General features: G+C 37.3%; 2 protein-coding genes and 1 pseudogene across 5 annotated transcripts; 2 read left to right on the top strand and 1 right to left on the bottom strand.

Moving 5' to 3' along the window:
- The first annotated feature begins 4,581 nt into the window (after nucleotides 1-4,581).
- On the top strand, nucleotides 4,582-6,268 carry LOC111325059 (ETV5-related protein Ets96B-like; annotated as a pseudogene). The gene is made up of 2 exons (XR_016001951.1): nucleotides 4,582-4,899; nucleotides 5,946-6,268. The product of XR_016001951.1 is annotated as an ETV5-related protein Ets96B-like (transcript).
- Nucleotides 6,213-11,417, top strand: LOC111325057 (uncharacterized). Of its 3 annotated transcripts, XM_088761516.1 has the most exons (4): nucleotides 6,213-6,330; nucleotides 6,963-7,056; nucleotides 8,159-8,472; nucleotides 10,884-11,417. In XM_088761516.1, exons 2-4 carry the CDS (start codon nucleotides 7,038-7,040, stop codon nucleotides 11,340-11,342), a joined length of 792 nt encoding a protein of 263 aa, XP_088617642.1. In that variant the 5' UTR covers nucleotides 6,213-6,330; nucleotides 6,963-7,037; the 3' UTR covers nucleotides 11,343-11,417. The 3 variants fall into 3 exon arrangements, with proteins under 3 accessions (XP_088617642.1, XP_022784500.2, XP_022784499.2); XM_022928765.2 differs by having other exon boundaries at nucleotides 6,312-7,056; nucleotides 8,162-8,472; XM_022928764.2 differs by having other exon boundaries at nucleotides 6,312-7,056.
- Nucleotides 11,418-13,001: 1,584 nt separating this feature from the next.
- On the bottom strand, nucleotides 13,002-21,878 carry LOC111325065 (uncharacterized). The gene is made up of 5 exons (XM_022928774.2): nucleotides 21,513-21,878; nucleotides 17,160-18,876; nucleotides 15,876-16,184; nucleotides 14,378-14,670; nucleotides 13,002-13,528 (listed from the first exon to the last, which is right to left on the bottom strand). Exons 3-5 carry the CDS (start codon nucleotides 15,922-15,924, stop codon nucleotides 13,163-13,165), a joined length of 708 nt encoding a protein of 235 aa, XP_022784509.2. The 5' UTR covers nucleotides 15,925-16,184; nucleotides 17,160-18,876; nucleotides 21,513-21,878; the 3' UTR covers nucleotides 13,002-13,162.
- Between the last annotated feature and the right edge of the window lie 678 nt (nucleotides 21,879-22,556).

Genomic DNA, 22,556 nt, shown 5'->3' with positions numbered 1-22,556 from the left:
ACGATCCTGCGGATGTAAGAATTTCAGTCTCAAAGCTGTAAGCGTCAGGTCTGATGGGGGGGGGAGGGGTCCGGATCCCCGGACCATTCCCCTGGATCCGCCACTGTAAACAACTCTTCATATTTAAAGCCATAACTGTTTCAGTAAGATGTGACCCTCTACAATTAAACATACCCTAAGGTGAACCATAGTTAATCGAGGGGTGAACACACGGCACGGTAAAATGACACGCTAAACAATAAGCAGTGAGCGGACGTGCCCAATGGGACGATTGATTAAAGTTTTTCCTTTGTTTTTATGGCACGATCTAAACAAAAGCACGCGTATGCTATAATGGATAATCGAATAAAGAATGAGATGGTAAATTTATAATTCGGTCATTAAATAAAAGAAGTCTCTCGATAAAGAATCAAAGCAAACTTTTTTAAAATTTTGCGCTCCGACCCTCCGCCACAGAGCAATAGAGAACTTCATACCACCCTCACAATACCTTCGACATTGCTGACCTTTGCACTACGTATAGTGCCTGTCACATATAAACCTTATAAGCTCTGTTTAGAGTAAATGTAGCTAACAGCCTCGGAGCGTAGACTCCGAGGTCTGAGACTCGAATCTTTGGGGCACCTAAGATCTTTTAGCGTTTATCCCACGCTCGTGAAAAGAAAAAACACATCTTTGTGAATACAAAATCAAGAGATAATTAACTCAATTCATTCAAGATATAATATCGTGGTCATAAGTTACTACTTTCCGCCTGAAGAAGCGCAATATCAATTTAATTCAAGTCAAAATCATTTGAACTTCAAACTATAGCTATGTAGAGAATTATTAGCAATTACTTTCCCATTTTTTTCTAGCTGCGATTTTCACTCTTCCCTACCAAAAGGAACGTGGCACTAACAACCTTACTTTGCATTGTTAGTTGGATGATTTCTTCAAGATAAAGAAAAACCGCTTCGCAGCATGTTTTAGTATTTTATAAGGGAGCCTGTTACACTGTGCTTCACTTAAAAATCACGATAAACAGGAAACTTGTGCTTCCGGAAGGATACACAAATGCTGAAGAACCTTTGGTATGAGTTTCACAATTGTTATTCACTTTCAAAGGCAATTTGAATAAAACAACATCCGGTTTCCAGCTTCCGGCTTCCGGTCCTAATCATTGGCTTCTTTCGGCTCTAATTCTTTTTTTTTTTTCTCTTTCACTGTTCAGAATGATTCAAAGCCAGTTAATACTTGGAAAAAGTTCATTTTCTTTTCTTTTTCCTCAGAATGTCCCTTTCGATGCTCGAAGATAACCCGGTCAGGACACTATCAGGACACCCTCAGGACTAAGGACATTGCGGTGTTGAAAAGCGCCTTGAGGTGAAAATTATAACCAGCTTTTCTAGGCGATACCCATCAGTCAAAAAAAAAAAAACACACACACACACACACACACACACACACACACACACACACACACACAAACACACACACACACACACACACACTCAGTATAAAACATGGGGGAAAGTTCAGTGTTGTTTATTACTTTACACTTCTGCTACCAGAAGGTGAAGATCACGACCTCCCAGTTGAGTATTTACTACAGCGAGATTAACTCAAACTAAATACGACTGCATTTCCTGCAGGGCCTTAAGAGCTGATAGCTTTGAATTAAATCCCACAATCGATAAAAGCCGATTAAACTTCTTTTGAAAGCTGTTGTTTTTCTTTTCTTTCCCTTTTTTTTTTTTTGATAACTATAATTCATAACCTACTGCGTGACGGAACAGAACGTTCTCGGCTGTCACGCCTGATATGATTCCAACCGGAAGATGTCGAGAGGAAGTGAATAAATTTTTATACACATTGATAGTACTTACCTTGCAGCACTAGTCATGCTTATAAAAGCTTCCAGGTGCAGCTATCATTATGAGTAGAACCCATGTAAAGCCGAAAGTCCTCCAGTTTTCCGTTTCATTTCCAAGTGAAAGTGGTCGAATAACCGGACGCCCAACTGACTGTTGACTCCCACGCAAAATGGCGTAACAAACAGCAGGTAGACTGTTCTTTTATTTTTTGATTTCTCACTTCCAAAACAAGTTATTGAGCCCGAGCTGTGGGTTACTTATGTTCATAATTTTTTACCTATATCGATGAATTATTTCAGATTTTACTCGGTAGGTCGTCTTAGCCGAGAAAGAGAATGTAAATAGTAAAGTATTGACTCAATACTGGTGGGCGATGACTTGTCTAAAATTAGTAACCGATTACCTAAGAACAGCAAGCGAAATGGCATCCTCCACATGGAGACTCTTTCGATGCTAACAAAGTCACTATAAACGATTAATGAGAAAGCTTTCCCCCTAATGTTGCGTGGACACGCATGGCTGGTTGATATAATATCATAATTATAATAACAAATGTTGGAAACCACAACCAAAGAATATTTTCTCAAAAATTTGAACAAACAGAGAGCTGTTGCTTCTAAATGGTGCTACCTTCTCGTTTCGTTTAAAGTTAAGTCGAAAGTTTGAGACTAAGTGTCACGAAGCTGTGTCTCGAGTTAAGCGACACAACAGTTCTTTATCATTTGTATAATTCGCTGGTTGAGTTATATCATTCACCATACATACTAATTTTTTGCTTGAGTTGTAAACAGATAAGAGGTTAGCGCCATTTATTTGGGATCACACTAACACAAGACAACATAAACCTTCAATTATGTAGAGCACCAACTAAACATACCGAGCGGAAGCAAGAGCGAACTCAGCCAACATTTCTATAGTTTCAATTCAAATTTACAATGTTTTATTGTTCATTTTAAAAGTAAATTACAATAATGACCAAAGATCTAATGACCAGTTTCTCAGAACTGAGTTATCACAGATGCAAATCTAGATTTTAGATTAAGGATTCTACCCTCGTAAGACTCACGAATTCATTGTAATAGAGTAAAAGTGTTAGTTTGGAGCTCCACCATTCTTTAATGAACTTTGTTCGCTGTCCACGGCTGTGATCAATGGCTAATGAAAGTATATTATTCTGAAGAACTGTGGCGTTTGATCAAAGTTACACTCATTAGAGGGAAACAAAGAAAAAAAGATTTTATCTGTTTTGTGCACAAGTAAGTCAAAAATAAGCCCCTGGAGAATGAAATTAGTAGAGATGACAACTCATCCTGCGGAGAGAAACCAAAAGGATGACTCATGCCAGGCTCTTTTGTTGCAGTGCAGTTTAAATAGTGATTGTGCAGCTCTCGTATGAAATAAGATTGAGATATTATGGTAGAGTTGAGATGCATTATGTTTTATTTCCTCGGTAATCCCTGTCTATTTTTTTTTGGAGGTTGAATCGTGCAATAAACAAAAGTATTATTGTGGTAACAGTATAATAGTTAAGTTTTGAAAAGTATCCATATCAAGTTCGTTTCATTATCTTTGATATCATGGTTTAGGTTCAGTATTTTATGAAATATTCAAAGCGTAAAAAAAGGCGTTCACGAAGAGCTATATCCTCTCCTGAAGAGGAACAGGTGTACCAGGAGCAAATGAAGCCTCTAGAAAGAACAACATTTTCAATACGAGCAAATCTAAATAAGCTTACAATTTCTTTGTGAGATTTAACAAGTTTGTGACGGCATAGAATAAGATAATTTTTCTTAAAGTTAATTACACTCCGAAAGCGTTTGATGTAAGGCAAGCTATCCTGAGTTGAACAGGCAAATTTTGTGGTTGTTGATCGAAGAGAAATGAGTTGTTTATTGTGGAGAAGTGTGTTCAGCATAATAATCGTTTGTCTCCTGTAATGAAGACCTGCCGTGAAGGTAATGATGATGACGATAATAACGTTATAAACGAATAAAAGGCAAATTTGTTTGCAACAATATCATGATTATTTTCAGTTTTCTCACTGACATTTACACTATGTTCTGATGAGTTCGTCATTATCGCTCAATAATCTGTAGAAATCTACTTCGTCTAAAATAGATGCTTCTCTCATTGAGTCAAATAAATTTTATAGAGAAAGTTGGAAGTTGGACTCGTCGACGCAAGCTTAACGAAACATTTGTTGTATTTATTTAAGTTTGGATCTCTTCAACAGGTGTAAAACTGCGTCAATTGTCATCTTTAGTCATTTTCGATCTTTCTTTCAAGCAGATGGCTCTTAACTGTATGTTCAGGGCTTTTATAGCAAGCTTCGTTGGAGTTGAATAGTTAGGAAACTAGTACCCTCTTAAACCTGAGAACTAAAACTGGGGTTAAGGTTTGGTTTGAAAGAACTTTGAGCTGTACTTCGGGAAATTTCGAAACAGATTGCCGGATCTTCCTCTCCACCTTGAAAGTGGAGGACTGAAGGACCGAGTTTTAATCTTTCACAATCATCTACTAAAGGTTCATTATAGGGATATATGGTGCGATAGCAGAAAGGGGTGTACTTGCTTTCTACTTTAGAACGTATTCAACTCAGTTTTAGTGTCCATTTCAAACATAAAAGCTTTCAAAAGAAACAGTGTTAGGATTCAAAAGGCGAAAAAATATATGATATTAACATAACTCTTTCTTTCTCTTCTCTGTATTTCAACAAACCACTGCTATGAAAGTACAGGGTACAGAGACAGATCTAGAAATCGCGGTGGCATACGAATCAAACAACGGAGGTAAACATTCAGAAGTCAAAAAACATCGTCGCAAGAACGTTATCCACCTGTGGGAATTTTTGTTGGAGCTTATCGCCAATGACAATTTGTGTACCATAATCTGCTGGAGCAGGAGAGAGTTGAAAGAGTTTCAGCTCAAAAGACCCGAGGAAGTCTCAAGAAGATGGGGTCTGCTACGAAAACGGAAAGGAATGAATTATGAAAAACTCAGTCGCGCTTTACGATTCTATTATGGCAAGGGAATTATTCAAAAGGTTGGTACTGTCATTTACTGAGAGATAGATTCACTTACTTTAAGCTAGGTAACCCAAGTTTACTCACTGTTGTTATGTAAAGCTGGCGAAAGCCATCTGACTAAAGAACCGGAAGTTGAAAAAATGGAAGTGGCAAAGCCCAGCAATTATTTCTGGCACAACCTAAGTATAGTCCTTGAAGAGCAAAATTATTTCTGCCACAACCTAACTATAGTCCTTGAGAAGTATGAAGAGATGCATTGCATTGTGCCATTTTAGCAATGTACCGATGTATTGTGCATTCCATTGTGCCATCTCATGCTCATAAGAGCGTTTTTACTGTCAGTTATTGTTGTCTGTGTCAAAGCTGTGCATTTCATTACCATCTTATTCTCGCTACTGCTCAATTTAAGTCTTTAAAATGCAGTGTACGGTTGAAGTTTTAGAGAGTACATATGCTTTTCCATTTGTCGTATGTTTGAAGAATCTTACTGCATATACTAGATTGTACATGGTTTCTGCCAGTTGGCATGCATGGTGTTTGGTAAAATTATGGTGCAATGACTTTCTTATCATATAGACATTTCCAAGTGTTTCTTCTAGTGTAATAATTTTTGCGTTTGCTACTTGAGTTGATTCATGAATCTTATCGGGGTTGGTTGGTTGTAGTAATCTTGGTGTTTGCTACTTGAGTTCATAGATCTTATCGTCACGTTGGTTGGTTGGTTATAATAATTTTGTCGTTTGCTACTTGAGTTCTGGATCATATCGTGGTTGGTTGGTTTTAATGATTTTGGTGTTTGCTACTTGGCTTCTTGGATCGTATTTAGGTTGACATGATGAAAATTGTTTCATAGGTTGATTTAAAATTAAGTAAATTAGACTTCGATCGTCTTCGTACACATTTTGAAACGAACTCTCAAGACAGCTATCGTAAGTAAATTTATGGTGAAGTTATTATTGTGACATAAAGGAATGGTTTTCAGTCACAAGCTGAGGATATCAGTCGTTTCTGGCCATCTATTTCATAATTCATCTATAGATTATTTAATTTCATGTTCTCGTAGGTTCCTGGCCAGCAGTTTACGTACAAGTTCGATAAACTACTTTACAGATACGAGCCAGAAGTTTCACAAGCAAGAAATAAAGATTCCAAATTGAGTTCGTGCGACCAAGAACAAAACGAAGTATTTTTGATAAATCTACGTCCTGTTTCTGTAAACAATCGGTATTCTCGTCTTCATTTGAGCAGTCAACACTGTCACGTGTCCACATCCCTCTGGGAAAGAGTATCATCCCCTCTCTCATACCCAGTGCTGCGCAGTCAACACAAATAAGTCAAGTCAGTATCAGCCCGACAGCTTTCTCCTCAAATGTGTATACTGAGTAAAATAACATTGAAAGCTAGTGCTTGTGCTTCCGGAAGGATAGACAACTGCTGCAGAACCTTTGGTATGAGTTTCACAATTGTTATTCACTTCCAAAGGCAATTTGAATGAAACAACATCCGGTGTCCAGCTTCCGGCTTCCGGTCCTATTTATTGTTTTTTTTCGGCTCTAAATCTTTTTCTTTCTCTTTCACTGTTCAAAAGGATTCAAAGCCAAATAATACTTGGAAAAAGTTCATTATATTTTCTTTTACCTCAGAATATCCCTTTCACTGCTCGAAGATCACTCGGTCAGGACACTGCGCTATTGAAAAGCGCCTTAAGGTGAAGATCACGACCTCCGAGACCGTGCAAATATTTCGGTTCGGTAAGATTCCCAATAAACAAATATGAAAACCATACCAGAAAAAAAAATCTTTCATAATAATTTGAAGGTCAAGTTGAAGAAAAGCCATCTTATTTCTGCGATTTATTTTATAACCTTCTGGATGACAAAATTTTCTCGTCTATCACGCCGTGTTTGCTACCGGAAGTCCCTGGAGGAAAATAATACCGTCAAATTTCGAGAGGAAGTATATATATTCCTTTTTTTAGACCATGAAACTTCCTTTGTTGTTAGTCATGGTTAAATAGAGCTGCAAGATGCAAATATCGTTAACTGAAATTAAATATGCAGAGCTGAAACTTCTTCCTCAGCTGTAGTCCGTTTCGTTTCCATGTGAAAGTGAGTGAGGAACGACACCCCCTTGGGACGGTAGAGGGTCAGCCGAAATGGCGTGTACAACGGCAGGTAAAACTTTGCTTAAATTTTTTTTTACCGAATGAATACTTGAGGCGTTCAAAATTAACAACTGACCTTCTAGCTCTAGAAACTATTTTTAAGGTTTAATTCTTAAATACGCGGAGAGTTCTTTCTGCTTTACCGGAGATTATAATGCATTTGACTCGATACATCGTGCAGAACGCCCAAAGATATTACAAAGAACTCGCGAAAATATTTTCACAAGAACAACAAATGAATATTCGCTGCATTCATATCCTTTTCAGGTATCATAAAAGATAACGATTTAGGAGGAAAAATTAAAAGGTTTAAAGAGCTTTTCAAAAAACTTGTCACAAGTTTTGTGGATGGTAGGCATGACTGGCTAATCATTCGTAACAAGTGCTGGTATAAACAATTAATGAAATAAGCTTGTTTTCAGACTTGTAAACAGATCACTTTGTTGCTATTTTAAATAGGGATTCATCCCGAATTTCAGGTTGAGAGCTTCCCGAAAAATCAAGTTGAGATAATTCATTGTCGTTAGCTGAGTGAAATAATAACGAACAGTCTAAGTTTCCATTAAATAATAAAGTGCTCTATCAGTCATTCATAAATAGTATCATTCACAACCACAATACGTTTTTCGTTAGACTTATGGTAAATTAACAAATAGGCACACGTCTCAGTGTCGTAGGCCGAGCCGTAAATGTAAGCCGAATTTTAGCCGAATTTTAGCCAAATGTAAGCCGAATTTTAGCCGAATTTTAGCCGAATTTTAGTGGCTTGCGTATTGTTCTCAGAATGAGCGTGTGAAGACATACAAAAGAAAGACTGCAGTTATTTAATGGTGACGCAGAATCGAATGAAACCGGGTACTCAATCTTGACGTTAGATAATCATGATTAAGCTGATTTTTCTCTTTACAAGTGATCATCTGATGGATGAAAATTATCCAAAAAGAGCTCCAAATGAAACTAAAATGATAATGACTCATGCAAACACAGCTTTTCCATTTTCGATTTCAGTGTGGATGCTGCGCCTTCCAACATAAAAGCAAAATTAAATGAAATAAATCTGATTTTAAGTTCTTGTCTCTCTCTTATTCTCTAAACCACTGCTATTTGCAAAGAAGCCACAGAGTCACCTTTGGAAATCGAACTGACGAACAAATCAACTCGTAGAGATGGAACTGGAAAGTCAGAGGGAAGAAAACGTCGGCATAAGAACACCATCCGCTTGTGGGAATTTTTACTAGATCTCCTGGCAAACGATGATTTAAGAACCATAATATATTGGAGTCGAAGAGAATTTCAAGAATTTAAACTGTTAAGACCTGAGGAGGTTGCAAGAAGGTGGGGTCTGGTTAAACGAAGGCAGGGAATGAATTATAAGAAACTCGGTCGAGCTTTACGGTTCTATTATGGCCAGGGAATAGTTCAAAAGGTTAGTATGGTCATCAAGTATTGTCAGCTGATGAATGTGTTAACTCGTTACCATAAATGATTATTTTGAAGCTTACTTGGTCAGCAGAAACAGTTGCTTGGTCATACCAAAATAGACCTTGTAGAGAGAGCATTGCTTGTTTTTACCAGGCAATGTATGGTTCTGTAAATGTAACAAAGATTAGTATCTGTATCCTTTGTTGTCGCTGCTAATCTTTTTTTTTTTTTAATTTATTTCTACAGCAACAATAATACTTCCGTACTGAATAGATAATACCATTTGCGACTTTTCACACCACAACATTACTTACAAGATTACAAGATTGGTAGTTACACCAGCTCTCATACCAGAGTAAACCATACTAACAACATTCCATATTAAAGATGCCAACTATATATTCAATTAGGTTGCATATGATTTATTCATCATAAACAACTTTGTATATTGAAATTAATTATAGAGTATTTATACAAAAATAATCTATTGATAATTAATAATATTTTGTATTTACAACAAATTGCTGCCCGATTCTTACCAAACTGAGTAACTATGTTCCCCATGTAAATGTATATTTCCGTCTCAATTTTTTTTAACTTAGCCATAAGCCTAGTAAAACATGGAAGAATTTGAGAAATTTAACCCCATAGATATGATATGGCTATTAATGTAATATAATTTAGTAATTCATTTGTTTGTTGTTGATGGCTATGTGAACAATGTGATGTTTGATTAATTCACTTTATGACCTGTTGCACCTTTGTAATCTCTAAGCATGTTGTAGCATGGAACACGTAGAGCATAGGGTTCATATCGTAGCTTTAGAGGATAGGAATCCCCAGGCCTGGTACAATGAGTTGCAAGTGTACTTATGTAATCAGCTCTTTTCTATAAGGGTGTGATTGAATGAAATGCATCCCATGGTAAAGTGAGTTAAAATTTTGAAAGGAATGAACCAATATATAACTTTTGCTGTATTTACAAGGACTACGTAATGGTACAGTCGGTATCTGCTCTCAAATTGACAAACTGCTATTTATTTCTATTTAACTGTCAGTGTCTTACCCAGTTTGCATTTTCAAAGAATTTCATATGGAGGTGATTGTATTGGCATGCATTGAGCTAGTGTAAACGACACATCGCCTCAAATGAGTCAAAATTTACCCTGAGTGGCGAATTTGTAATATGGTACAGTCGGTATCTACTCTCAAATTGACAAACTTTTGCAGTGACCTGGAATCACCACGTAACTGGGAAACTAAGTGAGCAACTACATTCCATGAGCAATAACAAGGAATAGTACATGGAATCTTATGGTAAATGTTCGGTGCAGTGGATGGATATTGGATCAACCAATTCTTGACTTTCCCTTTAGCTCTGTGACACCACGAAGATGTTTTTTCCATGATAGAGAGTAACAATTTCCAATGGTAGTACCACCAGTCCCTAAACTGACAAACCTTTCCATGTTAAATTTAAGTTTCAGTTAATTTTTTTTTTTTTAAAAAAAAAAAAGGCAACTACACTGTACCTCTCACGAGTCAGTTGAAGGGGTTAACCTAAAATAAAATGTTTTACAGCATCTCGTTTACCAGACTGTGACACATGAATTTTGATACAAACGGTGTCGGGGGATTAGACTTGGCCAACAGATGCGAAAAACTATGACTGCTATTTTGAGAGCCAGTTGTGCATTGTTTATCCATTCTCAATTTTTATGTGCCCTTAACATTACTCTTTCATTCCCAAGATCACAATGGCAATTCTCCTTACCATACATAGACCATTCATAGTAGTAATTCAGAGAATTTGGCGTTTAATGAAATACGAATTACCAAGTTGATCTCTTTCTTTATTCTCGTCACCTTTCTGCTCGATATTGTAATTATTTTTTAGTGGAAAAAAAAGGGCGCATTCGTGGCAAAGATTTAACGAAGAGAAGCCAGCTGCAAGGGTTGTATCTTCTGCTTAACATGAAACTTTTAAATCTTATTATCAGTAAAATAAATATATTTGTTTTATACATTAGATCAGCTATCGATAGTCACCTTTAATGTTTAGCTTTATCTCTAGAACATTTTAGACTGCATTTTGTATCTCGGAAACTGCGTCAAACACAGAGTTGTGTTTGCCCGGCACAACTCTTACGCTGAACCTGCAAACTGCTTTGTAAAGGTTTGGATCAGGTTTATGAGAACAAATTACTTTGTGAGCTCACTTCTGGTACTAGTAATCACGAAGTACATTTTTTTTTTTTTAACCCATTGGGCGACTCATTTTTTTTTTAACGCATTGGGCGACTCATTTTTTATCATTCTTAAAAACTGTAAAATTGTACGTATGTCAGGCTGATGATGTATCTACATGTATATATATATTTTTTATTTCTCTATTTATCTATTTCATGTTCGCAGGTTCCTGGCCAACCCTTCACGTACAAGTTTGACAATCTACCTTACAAATATGAACCAAGAGTGTCACAGTCAAGTGACCAAAAAGGACAAACGAGTACATGCGACAGAGTACGAGAGAAAATGTCATCTGATAAGTGTGCATCACATAAAGGTGAACAGTCAGTATTCTCGTCTTCATCTGGGCAGTCAACACTTTCCCCTACCCACACCTCCCAAGGGACATGTGTATCCCCTTGTCTTGTGCCCATATCTGCCGATACCACTCAAGCGAATCGAGAGACAGAAGAACCTGGTAACCAAACAAAACGCAATATTTCAAACCTTTGTAGAAATGAATTGAAAACTACGATCCCCCCCGTACTTATCCCGAAGCGAAATAAACTGAATATAGCTAAGTCTATCCCGGTGCCAGTAATAAAACGAGTTGCCTCAAACGATTGTCAAGGGACAAATTTTTAATCATCAAAATAGCTATCTTTTGATGTATGCAATTCAAAATAAAGCTGAACAAAATAAAACTTAAAACCTATATAACCACCGAGAAACGTTATCTTACACAATGAATATATGAAGTTCATATATTTTGAACTGCGGTTGTAGATACGTATGATGCACGATCCTCGCAGTATTCATTGTATCTGATTTATCATCACGGGTTTATTACGAATCAACTTAACGGCATGCTCCCAGTTGGCTTGTTAGCTCAATTGGTAGAGCGCTGCACTAGTATCGCAGAGGTCAGTGGTTCGAATCCCGTACAGGCCTGAATTTTTTCAGGTCTGATTTTCGCTATTGCATAAATAGCGCTCTCTACTGCAAGGATCGTGCATCATACGTAACTCGTTATCGTATTAGTCCGGCTCCAAGTCTTACGGTTCTTGGTTCTTGTGCGTAAGCGAGCAAACAAATAATCTCTTCCGTTGTCGCCTTTTGTCGAAGACTAAATAATCACTAACAATGTATATTTTACATCTTTTTTTATGAAGCGGTATTTTACCTGACGTCCAAAACCGCCTACCCCACCCCTCCAATAAAAAAAAATTTTCCAGGAGGCTTAACTTGAGCCGTTTTCTCCCGTGAGTGACAAAGAAACAACTTCCTTACATTATTAATATGATATCAAGCAAACAAGTGACGAGAATAAAGAAAAATATCAATTAGGGGATTATTAGCTGATCCAACATAAAATTCTCCGAAGGGACATCATAAGAATTCTATGGCAGACCGTAAAGAGAATTCCTAATGAGTCCTTGCGATTCGAAGGGTTGAATACAACCATTAAACGTGATTTTCTTATAAATAATGAATGCTGATAGTTTCTAAAGAAACTGTTTGGGGCTGCGTCGGTGGGGGTAACGAAATAATTTAAATATATCAACAAAGTTAAAATGTTAAATTGGCCACCTTTACGATTATAAAAGCTGACGTTTCGAGCGTTAGCCCTTCGTCGGAGCGAATGGAGGAATTGTGGGTTGTCTGTGCTTTTACAATCGTAACGGTGGCCAATTTACCATTTCAAATTTCTTAATATATTTAAATTATTTCTTATAAATAGTCTTCCAGGCAAATCAAAGAACTTTCCACTAGTGTCTGTGTAGAATGTGAAACTTCTGGAATAAACTACACGGCGTTTTATATGACCTATTGAAAGAAAGTCAATTTTGAACGCATAGAAATGGTATTTTCAGTTCTAAGCACTTACTTTCAAGTCTTTTTAGTTTGATGATAACAAAACTGAAAAAACTACTATTGTTCGCTCTTTCTCCACTAATGACATATCTCTCTCAAACTTGTTTCATTTTCCCTTGAAGTTCTTTGCGTATTTCGGTTAGCAAACTAAACGTTTTGAATAGGGCAAGGCTGGAAATTGTCTCGGCAGTATTTTGCTTAAGGAGCGCGAGTTTTTTTTATGGTTTCGATCGTTTGCAGAGTTGCAATGTTTGATAAACGACAAGAGTGGGCCGCAAAAGCGCGTAGAGGGGTGAAAGACGTCTGCAATCTCTTCCCGTTTCCATTCCCTCGCGTGAGTTCGAGTAACATCAGTCACATTACCATTACTTTCCCTGGGGACAATAGCTCACCTGCGTAATTCAGTTCGAAAAACTATAAATCGGTAAATTTTTATTTATTTATTTATTTATTTATTTATTTCCATTACACTTTTGACGAATAAAACGTAGCAGTTCTGTTGAAAAGAAGAAACAGGATTGGGAAAATGAAGCAGAAAAACCTTTTTTTTTTGGCCGATAAGTTGGCTACCCTGATTCCTTCATGTTCCTTTAAAAAGGGCTGTGACTAGAAGGCAATAGGAATGGCTTCATTGCATCGACCCTTGTGGGAAACATGACCTCGGGAAAAGGTGAAAGGGAATGTAAGGGATCTGAAAACCACATCATCGAACAAGGAGGCGCGAGTCTTGGTGTCTGGCAGCAGCATCTTTTCCCTAGGGGGTAGCTGATGGGAACACAGGCCGACGATACGTGACAACCATGAATTACAGATTGGAAAGATGCAAACTCTTTTGTTCTGAGTTGCTTTTGGATGCATTCATTGAGCCTGTATCCGTGATAGCGAGACCTTGTGACACCAGGTTCATATTTATAGGGCAAGTTACCAAACTGGTAGCACAATCTGAGGCCTGCAACCTGTGAGAAACGAAAACAAAAGATAAGAAAATGCAGCATTAGCCACATGAAATATCTTTAAGTCATTTCTTATTAAATTCAAATGCTTTAGCCCCTAAACAGGCAGTTGAAAGGCCTTTGTAAGAAAAGCAAATAGACGAATCGATACACGCCAATGGGAAAGAGAAACCGTATAGTGTTACAGACAGCTTTTTCGCCAGTTTACAATAGAATTAATTAGCATGTTACAGTGATTCTTATTCTTATTTGACTTTAAGAAAAAGCAAAGAGAATTTAATTAACACGAGAGCTTTAGATTGCACGAGACTCCTTAAAACACCATGTAATGGACTACATGTGTCATTTTTTTTCCTTTGGATTTTTGACATCGATATTCTCGCCTTTGTGAGAGCTTCTAAAGGAACAAAGACAGCGTCTACAATAGGAAAAAAGCGGCGACAAAAGCATTTCCAGAACTTTTTGCTTATTAATTAAATTGCTTTTCTCAACTTAGGATTTTTTTTTCTTTGCCGTCCTTTAGAAAATTAAGAAGAAAAAATTACCAAATTTTATGAGGGTTGAGTCTTTGCGTGTAAGAACTATTTGGATTGAAGATCAACCACTCTCTGTCTAACTCAACACAGCCCCAGCGTGATATCAAAAGAACAGGCCTGGCGCCATTCTTGACGGTGAACATAATTTTCAGACAATTGTAATTTCATATTTTTAAACACACCATTTTTTCTTGGTCCTCCGTGTCGCCGAAGTGACAGCAACTCGCAAAGAATAACACGTTGTTGAAAATACCATGAGTTACGACCCTCAGTGTGTTTGGCATCTTTAGTAAAGGACCATGTTAGTTTACCTTACCTTTTTAATGATTCCCTTCTTGTAGTAATGTCGCAGAGCTCGACTGAGCTTCGCGTAAGTCATTTCCGGCACATTTTTATAGGCACCCCACAGTTTTGCCACTTCCTCTGGATTTTTCAGCACAAACTCTCGATGCTCCTTTCTGTTCCAGGCTATAATTGATGAACTTTGGTGGCCGTATGCTAGAAGTTCCAGTAAGAATTCCCACAAGTGAACAATGTTTCTGTAGCGTGGTTTTTGGCGCGATAATTCACTTCTGCTTGAGGTGACTTGGTCTCCAACTTGACCTTCAACTAATGAAAGATAAATTTTGTACGAAGTTAGTCGGCAAGAACATCGAATGATTCAGAGATGACCATTGTGGGAAACTGAAACAGAACTAATCGTGCGACTATCTCCCCCCTCTAAATGCAAAAAGCTTTCCTCTACCTTTTTCTTAAAGTTCAAATCACGAAGTCCTTTAAGAATTTTAAAACTTTTTCCAAGTTAGGTTACCCTTTCTTTTGGGACAGTTCCAGGCAGCGGCAACTAAAAAAATGGAAATTTCAGAGTTTGCAGAAAATTTTTAGCTTCAATTGTTTTCAGAAGGGCGGGCGAACAAGTCGATAAGCAGTTTCCCCTTACGATAGGGTTAGATCTTGACGCCTAGTGGTGACTGTTAGTGGTCTACATTTAGATTCCCTCTGTGAAAAGTTTTAAGCACGAAAACAAAAAATAGAGATGTTTTTCGTCTTGTCACGAGCGTGACACAAAGAAAAGTTCTGAGTCCCCATGTTGAATCCTTTGTAGACCTCTTTGCTGAGTTGTCTCTTTCAAAACAAATAAGAAGGTTGAAAAAATTCCCGAGCTGGTGATGAACCCTCAAGTACACTGCTGCCATTCCGTTAACAAACTTAACTGGAACGCTGGATGGTGTAGTTTTATCAACTGTGTTGATAATCTAAATTGGAATGAAGGAAACGGTCGATGAAGTTGATGTGGCAGCAAAACCTAGTTTTAGACTCATTTTCAAACGGTCAATATGCTTGCTGATTGCAATTGGTTTAAAAGAGAAACCTCGCAGATTTATTCTTGGTTTTTAGTTTGGATCATTTAAATAGCAGCTAATTCAGGTGAAAACAGGAAATAAATCGTTAAAGAGGGTGTAAAGACACCGGATGTGTAAGATAACGTCAAGAGGGAATAAGGATGTGTCAAAATGAATAGAATTTCTTTTAAAGTTTGGTTGTTTGGGGCATTCAAATTGCGGCTGATTGGGATAAAAAACGTGAAATGATAGTTTCCAGGGGTATAAAAACTCCAAAGAGCAAGAATAAATTCAAGAAGTAAAAAGGATATTTAAGGATTAAAAGCATTCACACGGATTGCCACGAGATTACCACGCCATATAGATAGACTCAGTATTTCAAGATGCCAGCACAAGCCGTAGCAAGGGTTCTTCTTTAAAAAACTGTTGAGTGGAACTCAAGGATGGGTAACAATGAATTATAAATCTCACCCTGCTGTTTTATTTTCCTCATTCTCGTCAGCGAAATGTTGTCAGCCATAGCTGTCCGATGAAGATCCCCTTTTAGCAGGGGGAACTGAGGAGGTCTCTGATATGCTGGAGATGTTGCCTAAGTTGACGCTCAATCTTAACTGTATCCAGTTGGACTTTTCCAAAAGATCATAAAGGATGAGTTAAAGAGGTGGCTGGTTTAGGGATCATGTTGTCATAAGTGACATTTCCTGTCAGTCCCTCTCCATCGCCGCCAGACGCTCCGTTTATGAGTTCTGCAACCTGCAGGTAGTTCCAGATGCTTCAAACCTGTGATTGCAACAATAGCAATATTTTAAATTGAATATTTCATGAGGCTTTTTGGGAAAAAGGGGTAATTTTCTGAAGAAACTGTGATGCTACGTCGGTGGGGGGTATTACTAGACAATTTAGTTTTATCAACTAAGTTGATAACGTAAATCGGCCGGGTCACCCGGTAAAGAGTTTTTAACGCTAGAAAACCAAATTGTGTTTTTGGAAAAAGGCTGCACAAGAGAGGGTGAAGAACAGGCCACGTGTAGCAAAATTTTGGAAGAGCATTCGAGAATACTACCTTCGCCCGAAGAATTTCCACAAGGGTATGAAAAACCGCCTTAATGAAATTTGCACGATTGTATAAATTTGTCTTGAAGTGCTCTAAAGAACATTTTGTCTTGCTAAGACGGTAGGTCTCCAAAGTGTTTTTTGTGGGTCTTTTCATCATGGTGAATTGGCTACAATATTCTGAAAAACACTTATCGTTGGTCTCCCAGAGGAGTTCTGAAACCCTTATGGAAAATATGATGAGGACATTAAAGTAGAATTAACTGTAAGTTTGTACTATTTTTTTTCTTTGAGTTCCAAACTGCCATCATCCGCAGATCGCAATGACGTGGTCTTCAGTAATCTATACTGAGTTAGTGTCAATAACTGTTACGCCAAAATGAATCACAATACACTAAAACAACAAAATGATCCAAATAGCTTCTATAATCGGTTAAAAGTTTTGTTCAGAATCATCATTTCAACATGCGCAATCTTTTTTTGATTTCCAAATTACTTTTCGCATTTTTTTTTTTTTGAAGCGATGTGAAAAAGGTACTCAAAGGAAATTTTATTAGCGCACAGGCGGCGCAAGCTCCAGCTGTCGGATGATCATCTTGTGCAATAACAGTCATGACTGAATTATAAAAGTTTGTATAGGAATATTTACGACCGCTCTGAGGAATAAAAAAATACGTCAAATTCTAAATAAAAGTACCTCACCTTACTTCCACAGCGTACCACTTGTTATCTGACCGCTTACTTTGATGAAAAGAACCCATTTTAGCGAGTTGTCCATTTCGAGGTTTTCCCATCATGTACAAACTCTTATAATTCCACCATGACTGTTATTGCGCAAGATGATCATCTCACCATTGGAACTTGGGCTGCCTGTTATTGGCGACAATATTCCATGTTTCTCATGCATAACTGGCTTTTACTTGGGAAACAACATTCCATAAATATGTCTAGCGCTCACGGTTTTCTGAGTTTCATAGGAAAGAGTATAAATCTATTTTCAAACACATATGGCTTTCAAATTTAACAATATTCTCACGGTGTTATATGTTATTATCACTTGTATGAAGAGATAAAAGAACTTAAAAAAATCTATGAAATTCATGCAACTTAGCGCATGTGGTCGATTCGATACTATTTACGACAGTGGTCTCACTGAGTTATATGTTATTTTCACTTGTATGAAGAAGAAAAACGAACTTAAAAACCTAGGATTTTTTTTCGTCTCTTTGGCACCTGCAGTCAATCCTTGCTACATTGTAATACTCAAGGGATCTAGAATTATTTCAACTGATTTCAAAAGAATTAGTGAGGGGGAAGAGCCAACTAATATCCCTATTGTCCAATCCAACATCCCTCGTCAGTTCGTCTCCACGGTATCCAAGCAGCCTCCCATGTGCTTGGATCACCACAGGTACTTTAAAACTCTCCAAATAGTGCAACAATAGCATCATTTTAGGTTAAATATTTATGAAACGTTCAAAGTTTTTTATGGGATTTGGTTCCTAAAACGCTGTGGTAGCTTTTGTGAAAAAACACGTGTCAAGGTGAAACAATGTTTGAGGGAAGTTGTTGAAAATTTACTGAGCAAAAACATTGAAAATATTTCTTCATTTTAAAGGTCTATTAAAACAAGTTTGAATCGGCAAGATTCCGTTGGTAAAGGCTAAAATGGCGTTTCTCTCTCTCGGTGATAGCGCGCAGCATGACAAAGTGCTGTAAATGGTAGATAGAAATATTCCTCGTTACGGAGATGACGATCACGATGGTATTAAGAACTCATTAAAGGCGAATTTTATTTGAAAAAAAAAAAAAACTGCAGTTTTACCTAGTTTTTCCATAGTTCTTATTGACTGCGAAATAAATCTTGGTGATGCAGTAATATGATAATACTTTAAAATATCGATGTACTACAGGTCGCCGTAACGGGGGGTAAACTTGATGAGAGAATTGATATTTACACGTGTTTTATCAAATCACTTTGTTGTTCAAAACGAGGTGTTACTATTAGATTATCAATGCTAAATTTGCCCTGGAATCTTTTTATTTCTATTTTCTGTTTGTCCTACCCAGTTTGCATTTTCAAAGAATTTGATATCGAGATGTTTGTATTGGCATGCATAATTGAGCTAGTTTTAACGACACATCCCCTCAAATGAGTCAAAATTTACCCTGGGTGGCGAATTTGTTTGTTATTTGAAATGAAAATAATCTCAGAACTCCAGAGAAAAAATGGTTTTCTAGCATGTACGCTCTTAGTTGGATAGGTTTGTAATAAAAGAAATGACCTTGAATTCTTTACCAAACCTTAAAATAGATTTTCTGTCGTCTCATTAGACCTCCCCTGTTTGTTCGTCTCCACGGTCTTAAACACCGACCTTCCATGTCATCGCTTAACGCCAGGTATCTTGTAACTGTATCACTGCAAACATCATAATACATGATAAGAATAACAGCGTCTGGAAAAATCTTCAACCACATGACTCTAACCTATCGGTGAACCTCATCAATAATTTATGAGCAATGCACTGACTGAGCACGTGTTTTATACATTTTCTTACATTAACGGTAGCCGCCCTCTGTGAAACAGCGTGGATGATTGAAGATATACATCGCGGTCTGGATATCTGAGAAAAAGTTTTAGCCTTGAACTTTTTAAGTTAATTATTTCTCATCCGTTTTAATCTTCTTTATAATTTCTCTCATTCTTTCCCTTTTGATTTATGACTCCAAGGTAACGTTGATAAGAAGCCAAACATTTCATGAGCTAATTTTAATTTGAGTTTGGACCGACCAATATTAATTTGAAAAAGTGGAGTATTTGATTCCTAAGCTTAACTAAATTAATTATCCAACAGCCTTTCGAAGTAAAGTTCAAGGTGAAACTGCTTAAAATACGTTGAAATGATTGCATTCGGCTCGGCACGTGAATAGTTAACTGAATAAAAAACGTTACAAAGCTGTTTTGGGGACAAAGTTCTCAGCCGCTGAGCCGAACGGAAACAACGCTGCTACCGGCTGCTGATGCATTCCAAATTGAAGTAGTTGTTACTAATTGATTGATTTGACGAACTTTTCATGTACTTGGTTCAATTCATGAAAAGCTGCTGTGCACCCTTTGTTCCGGGCTTTACTTTTTCTACCTTATCAAACAAATTCGTGGTGGTTTCCCTCGTACTGAAGGAAATTCATAGCATCACAGAGGGAGGATTTTAAACGTCGCTCCACAGCCCTTTCGGGAACTGAGAGCGTAGGTTTGTTCTGGCCATATGCATGAAGCACATGCCGCAATGTGGGCGAAAGGAAACTTTAGGAAAGATGACGTAATCGTACGTAGATCATTCAAAGGAAGTCCTTAGCTCTTTCCTGTTTAATGTTTTGTGTTTCCTCTTTGCGGTTTGCCTACACTCATTTAAGATATTATTTTGAAGAAGTTGCATCAAGATAGTCTCAGTCGCTTTAAACGGAGTTTCATATTTCCTCAGAAAACAATGGTGAAGTTTTAGATAATAATTTGCCGGAGCAGACAAACTGAACGCAACAGAGATAGTAGTTGAGAAAGAAGAAAGAAGACTGCGAAATTTAAAAATGAAAGATTTTCTTCAAAATGGAAGAGAGAAACTCGTTTCGACATAATTTTTTTCTTCAATTCAGTTAAGTCAATTCAATCAGCGTCACTGAAAACCCGCAGTCCAAGTATCGCCATATACAACAAGCTTACGTGGGTTTGTGTATCAGTGCGTGTGTGGCCATGATTTTCTTGATTCGAGGCAACGGATACATACTTCATCATCCTTGAGTTCAGCTTGCGGCAGACTCTTAGTGAAGGGAAACGAGCCACAAAGCGTGCGCGCGGAACTTAATTGGCTGGGGTCACCCAAGGAAAAAGGAATTCATAGCCGGAGTTACTTCTCGACCTGACGGCCACAATCGCCGATTGTTTTTCGCCCGTTCTTTTACTCATTTAGTGATAAAAACGAGCGATAAAAAATATGAGCGACGTTTCGACCGCTCCACGGTCAAGTTAGAGTTCATGAGTATATACAATTTCTGAAACAATGGGATGAAGGTAAAAGCTAAGTATTTACGTATAAACAATAGAGCTAATAACTAATAACAAAGTATAAAAATGAAGTGTAAATAAGCGGTGAAAAGGATGAAAATTAATTAAAACGAAGTGTTAAGCAAACAGCTTTGCGCAAATAGAATCGCTCTGTTTGTTCAATTTTGGCTTAAGGTCCCGAATAAAAAAATAGATAAATAAATAAATAAAAAGATGAACTCAAAGTTAAGGAACTTAAACCTCCAATTATCAACCAGCAAAACGTTGTATATCTCTTTAAGTGTGATCTGTGTGATACAGATTATTTGGATATATCAACAAAGTTGAAATGGTAAATTGGCCACCGTAACGATTACAAAAGCTGACGTTTCGAGCCTTGATACAGATTATGTCGGCTTCACAAGCCGACACCTACATCAACGTGTGGAGGAACATAAACGATCAGTAATCTGCAACCATGTAAGAGAGCATGGAATCGAACCATATGAAATCGCAAAGAACTTTAGGGTCAAGAGGAAACGCTCAACCAAGTTCGACTGTTTGATTTTCGAAATGTTTTTTATTCGGGATCTTAAGCCTGAAAATTGATCAAACAGAACGATTCTACTCGCGCAAAGCTGATTACTAAACACTTCAACACTTCATATTAGTCAATTTTAATCGATGTAAGATCGCACTGACTGGCTAATTCAAGGGTAATACTAGTTTCCAAAGAAAAAAAGGAGAAACTGAAATTCAACTCCATTGCCTTGAGTACAAAATTGTAGCGGATGCAAAAATTTGAGGAATAAATTTTCTATTTTGTTGCATTAGCGAACGGCAGAATCTTAAGGTAAACAACAGATTTGCGTGTTTAGATTAAGTAAGTTAATCTAACTGGCTCTGAGCGCGGATTACGGAAGGAATCGAAGGCTTATCAGAAACGAAGAAACGCAAATTAAATTAAGTGTTTCTGTGTATTCTGTCTTCACAAGCAGGAAAAAGGTCGTACTCACCGTAGTGTGTTTCATCTTCTTTGCCACCCAAGGTATACAAAGCCTTCAGGTGCCTCAACATTTCAGATGATACTCAATCCTAAGCATTTCACTTAATGTGACAAATATGTCATACGCACACTTCCAGATAAATCATGTTATGACTCAAAGTGGGAGCAACGAAAACGTTTAACAATTAACAGAATCTGTTATGTAGGGAGGTGGATTCCTTACACCCACCGGAAAGACCTGAACATTGTTTCATGCATCAGCATGTGTTCATCGATTTAGGAAGCACGCGGGAAGTTTGACGAACGCGGAAGATGCGGTAAACATTGATCTATACGCAACTGAAAAACAACTTCTTCCCGAATGCTCTCCAAGATTATCACATACTTCATACTTCAATTAACGCACACCTGAGGCTTGAATCTATTGTCTGAAAGTATCATCAAAGCGTCAGTTTGAAATTATTATTGCGAGAAAGTTCCTTTCCTACGCTTTAATGCGTGCACGTTCATCATTGGCGTTCATAATGAAAACGAAAAACAGGCTCGAGCAATTAGATTTGATCTCCCAAATTCATCGGCTATTTTTGTGAATTCGAATAAGTAAAGATTTGGTAAAACATTTGACAATGAAAAACTGCGATAAAATATTATAAAGCATGACACGACGTTTCGACGTTTCCAGAACGTCATTATCAAGTAAACTAAAATAATAAAATCGAGCATATATATAATGAAGCGGTGAATAAATTACAAAACGTTAAAAGTTAAACAAAGAGTTTAGCCCTAATGGAATCGTTCTGGGTGTTTAAATTGGGCCTTATTGTTCTTATGTACAACATTTCATAAACAAGACAATCCCATTTCGTGCCGCATTTTTTAAGCATTCTAAACTGGCTCTCATTGAGTAAGTCAATGTTCCCATGGGCATCTTTATTATTTTTATCTTATTATTTTAGTTTACTTGATAATGACGTTCTGGAAACGTCGAAACGTCGTGTCATGCTTTATAATATTTTATCGCAGTTTTTCATTGTCAAATATTTTTGTGAAGCGA

Source organism: Stylophora pistillata, chromosome 5, assembly GCF_964205215.1.
Source record: "Stylophora pistillata chromosome 5, jaStyPist1.2, whole genome shotgun sequence".
NCBI lineage: Eukaryota > Metazoa > Cnidaria > Anthozoa > Scleractinia > Pocilloporidae > Stylophora > Stylophora pistillata.
Note: the sequence above shows the minus strand (reverse complement) of the source record. Positions and strands in the feature narration are given on the sequence as shown.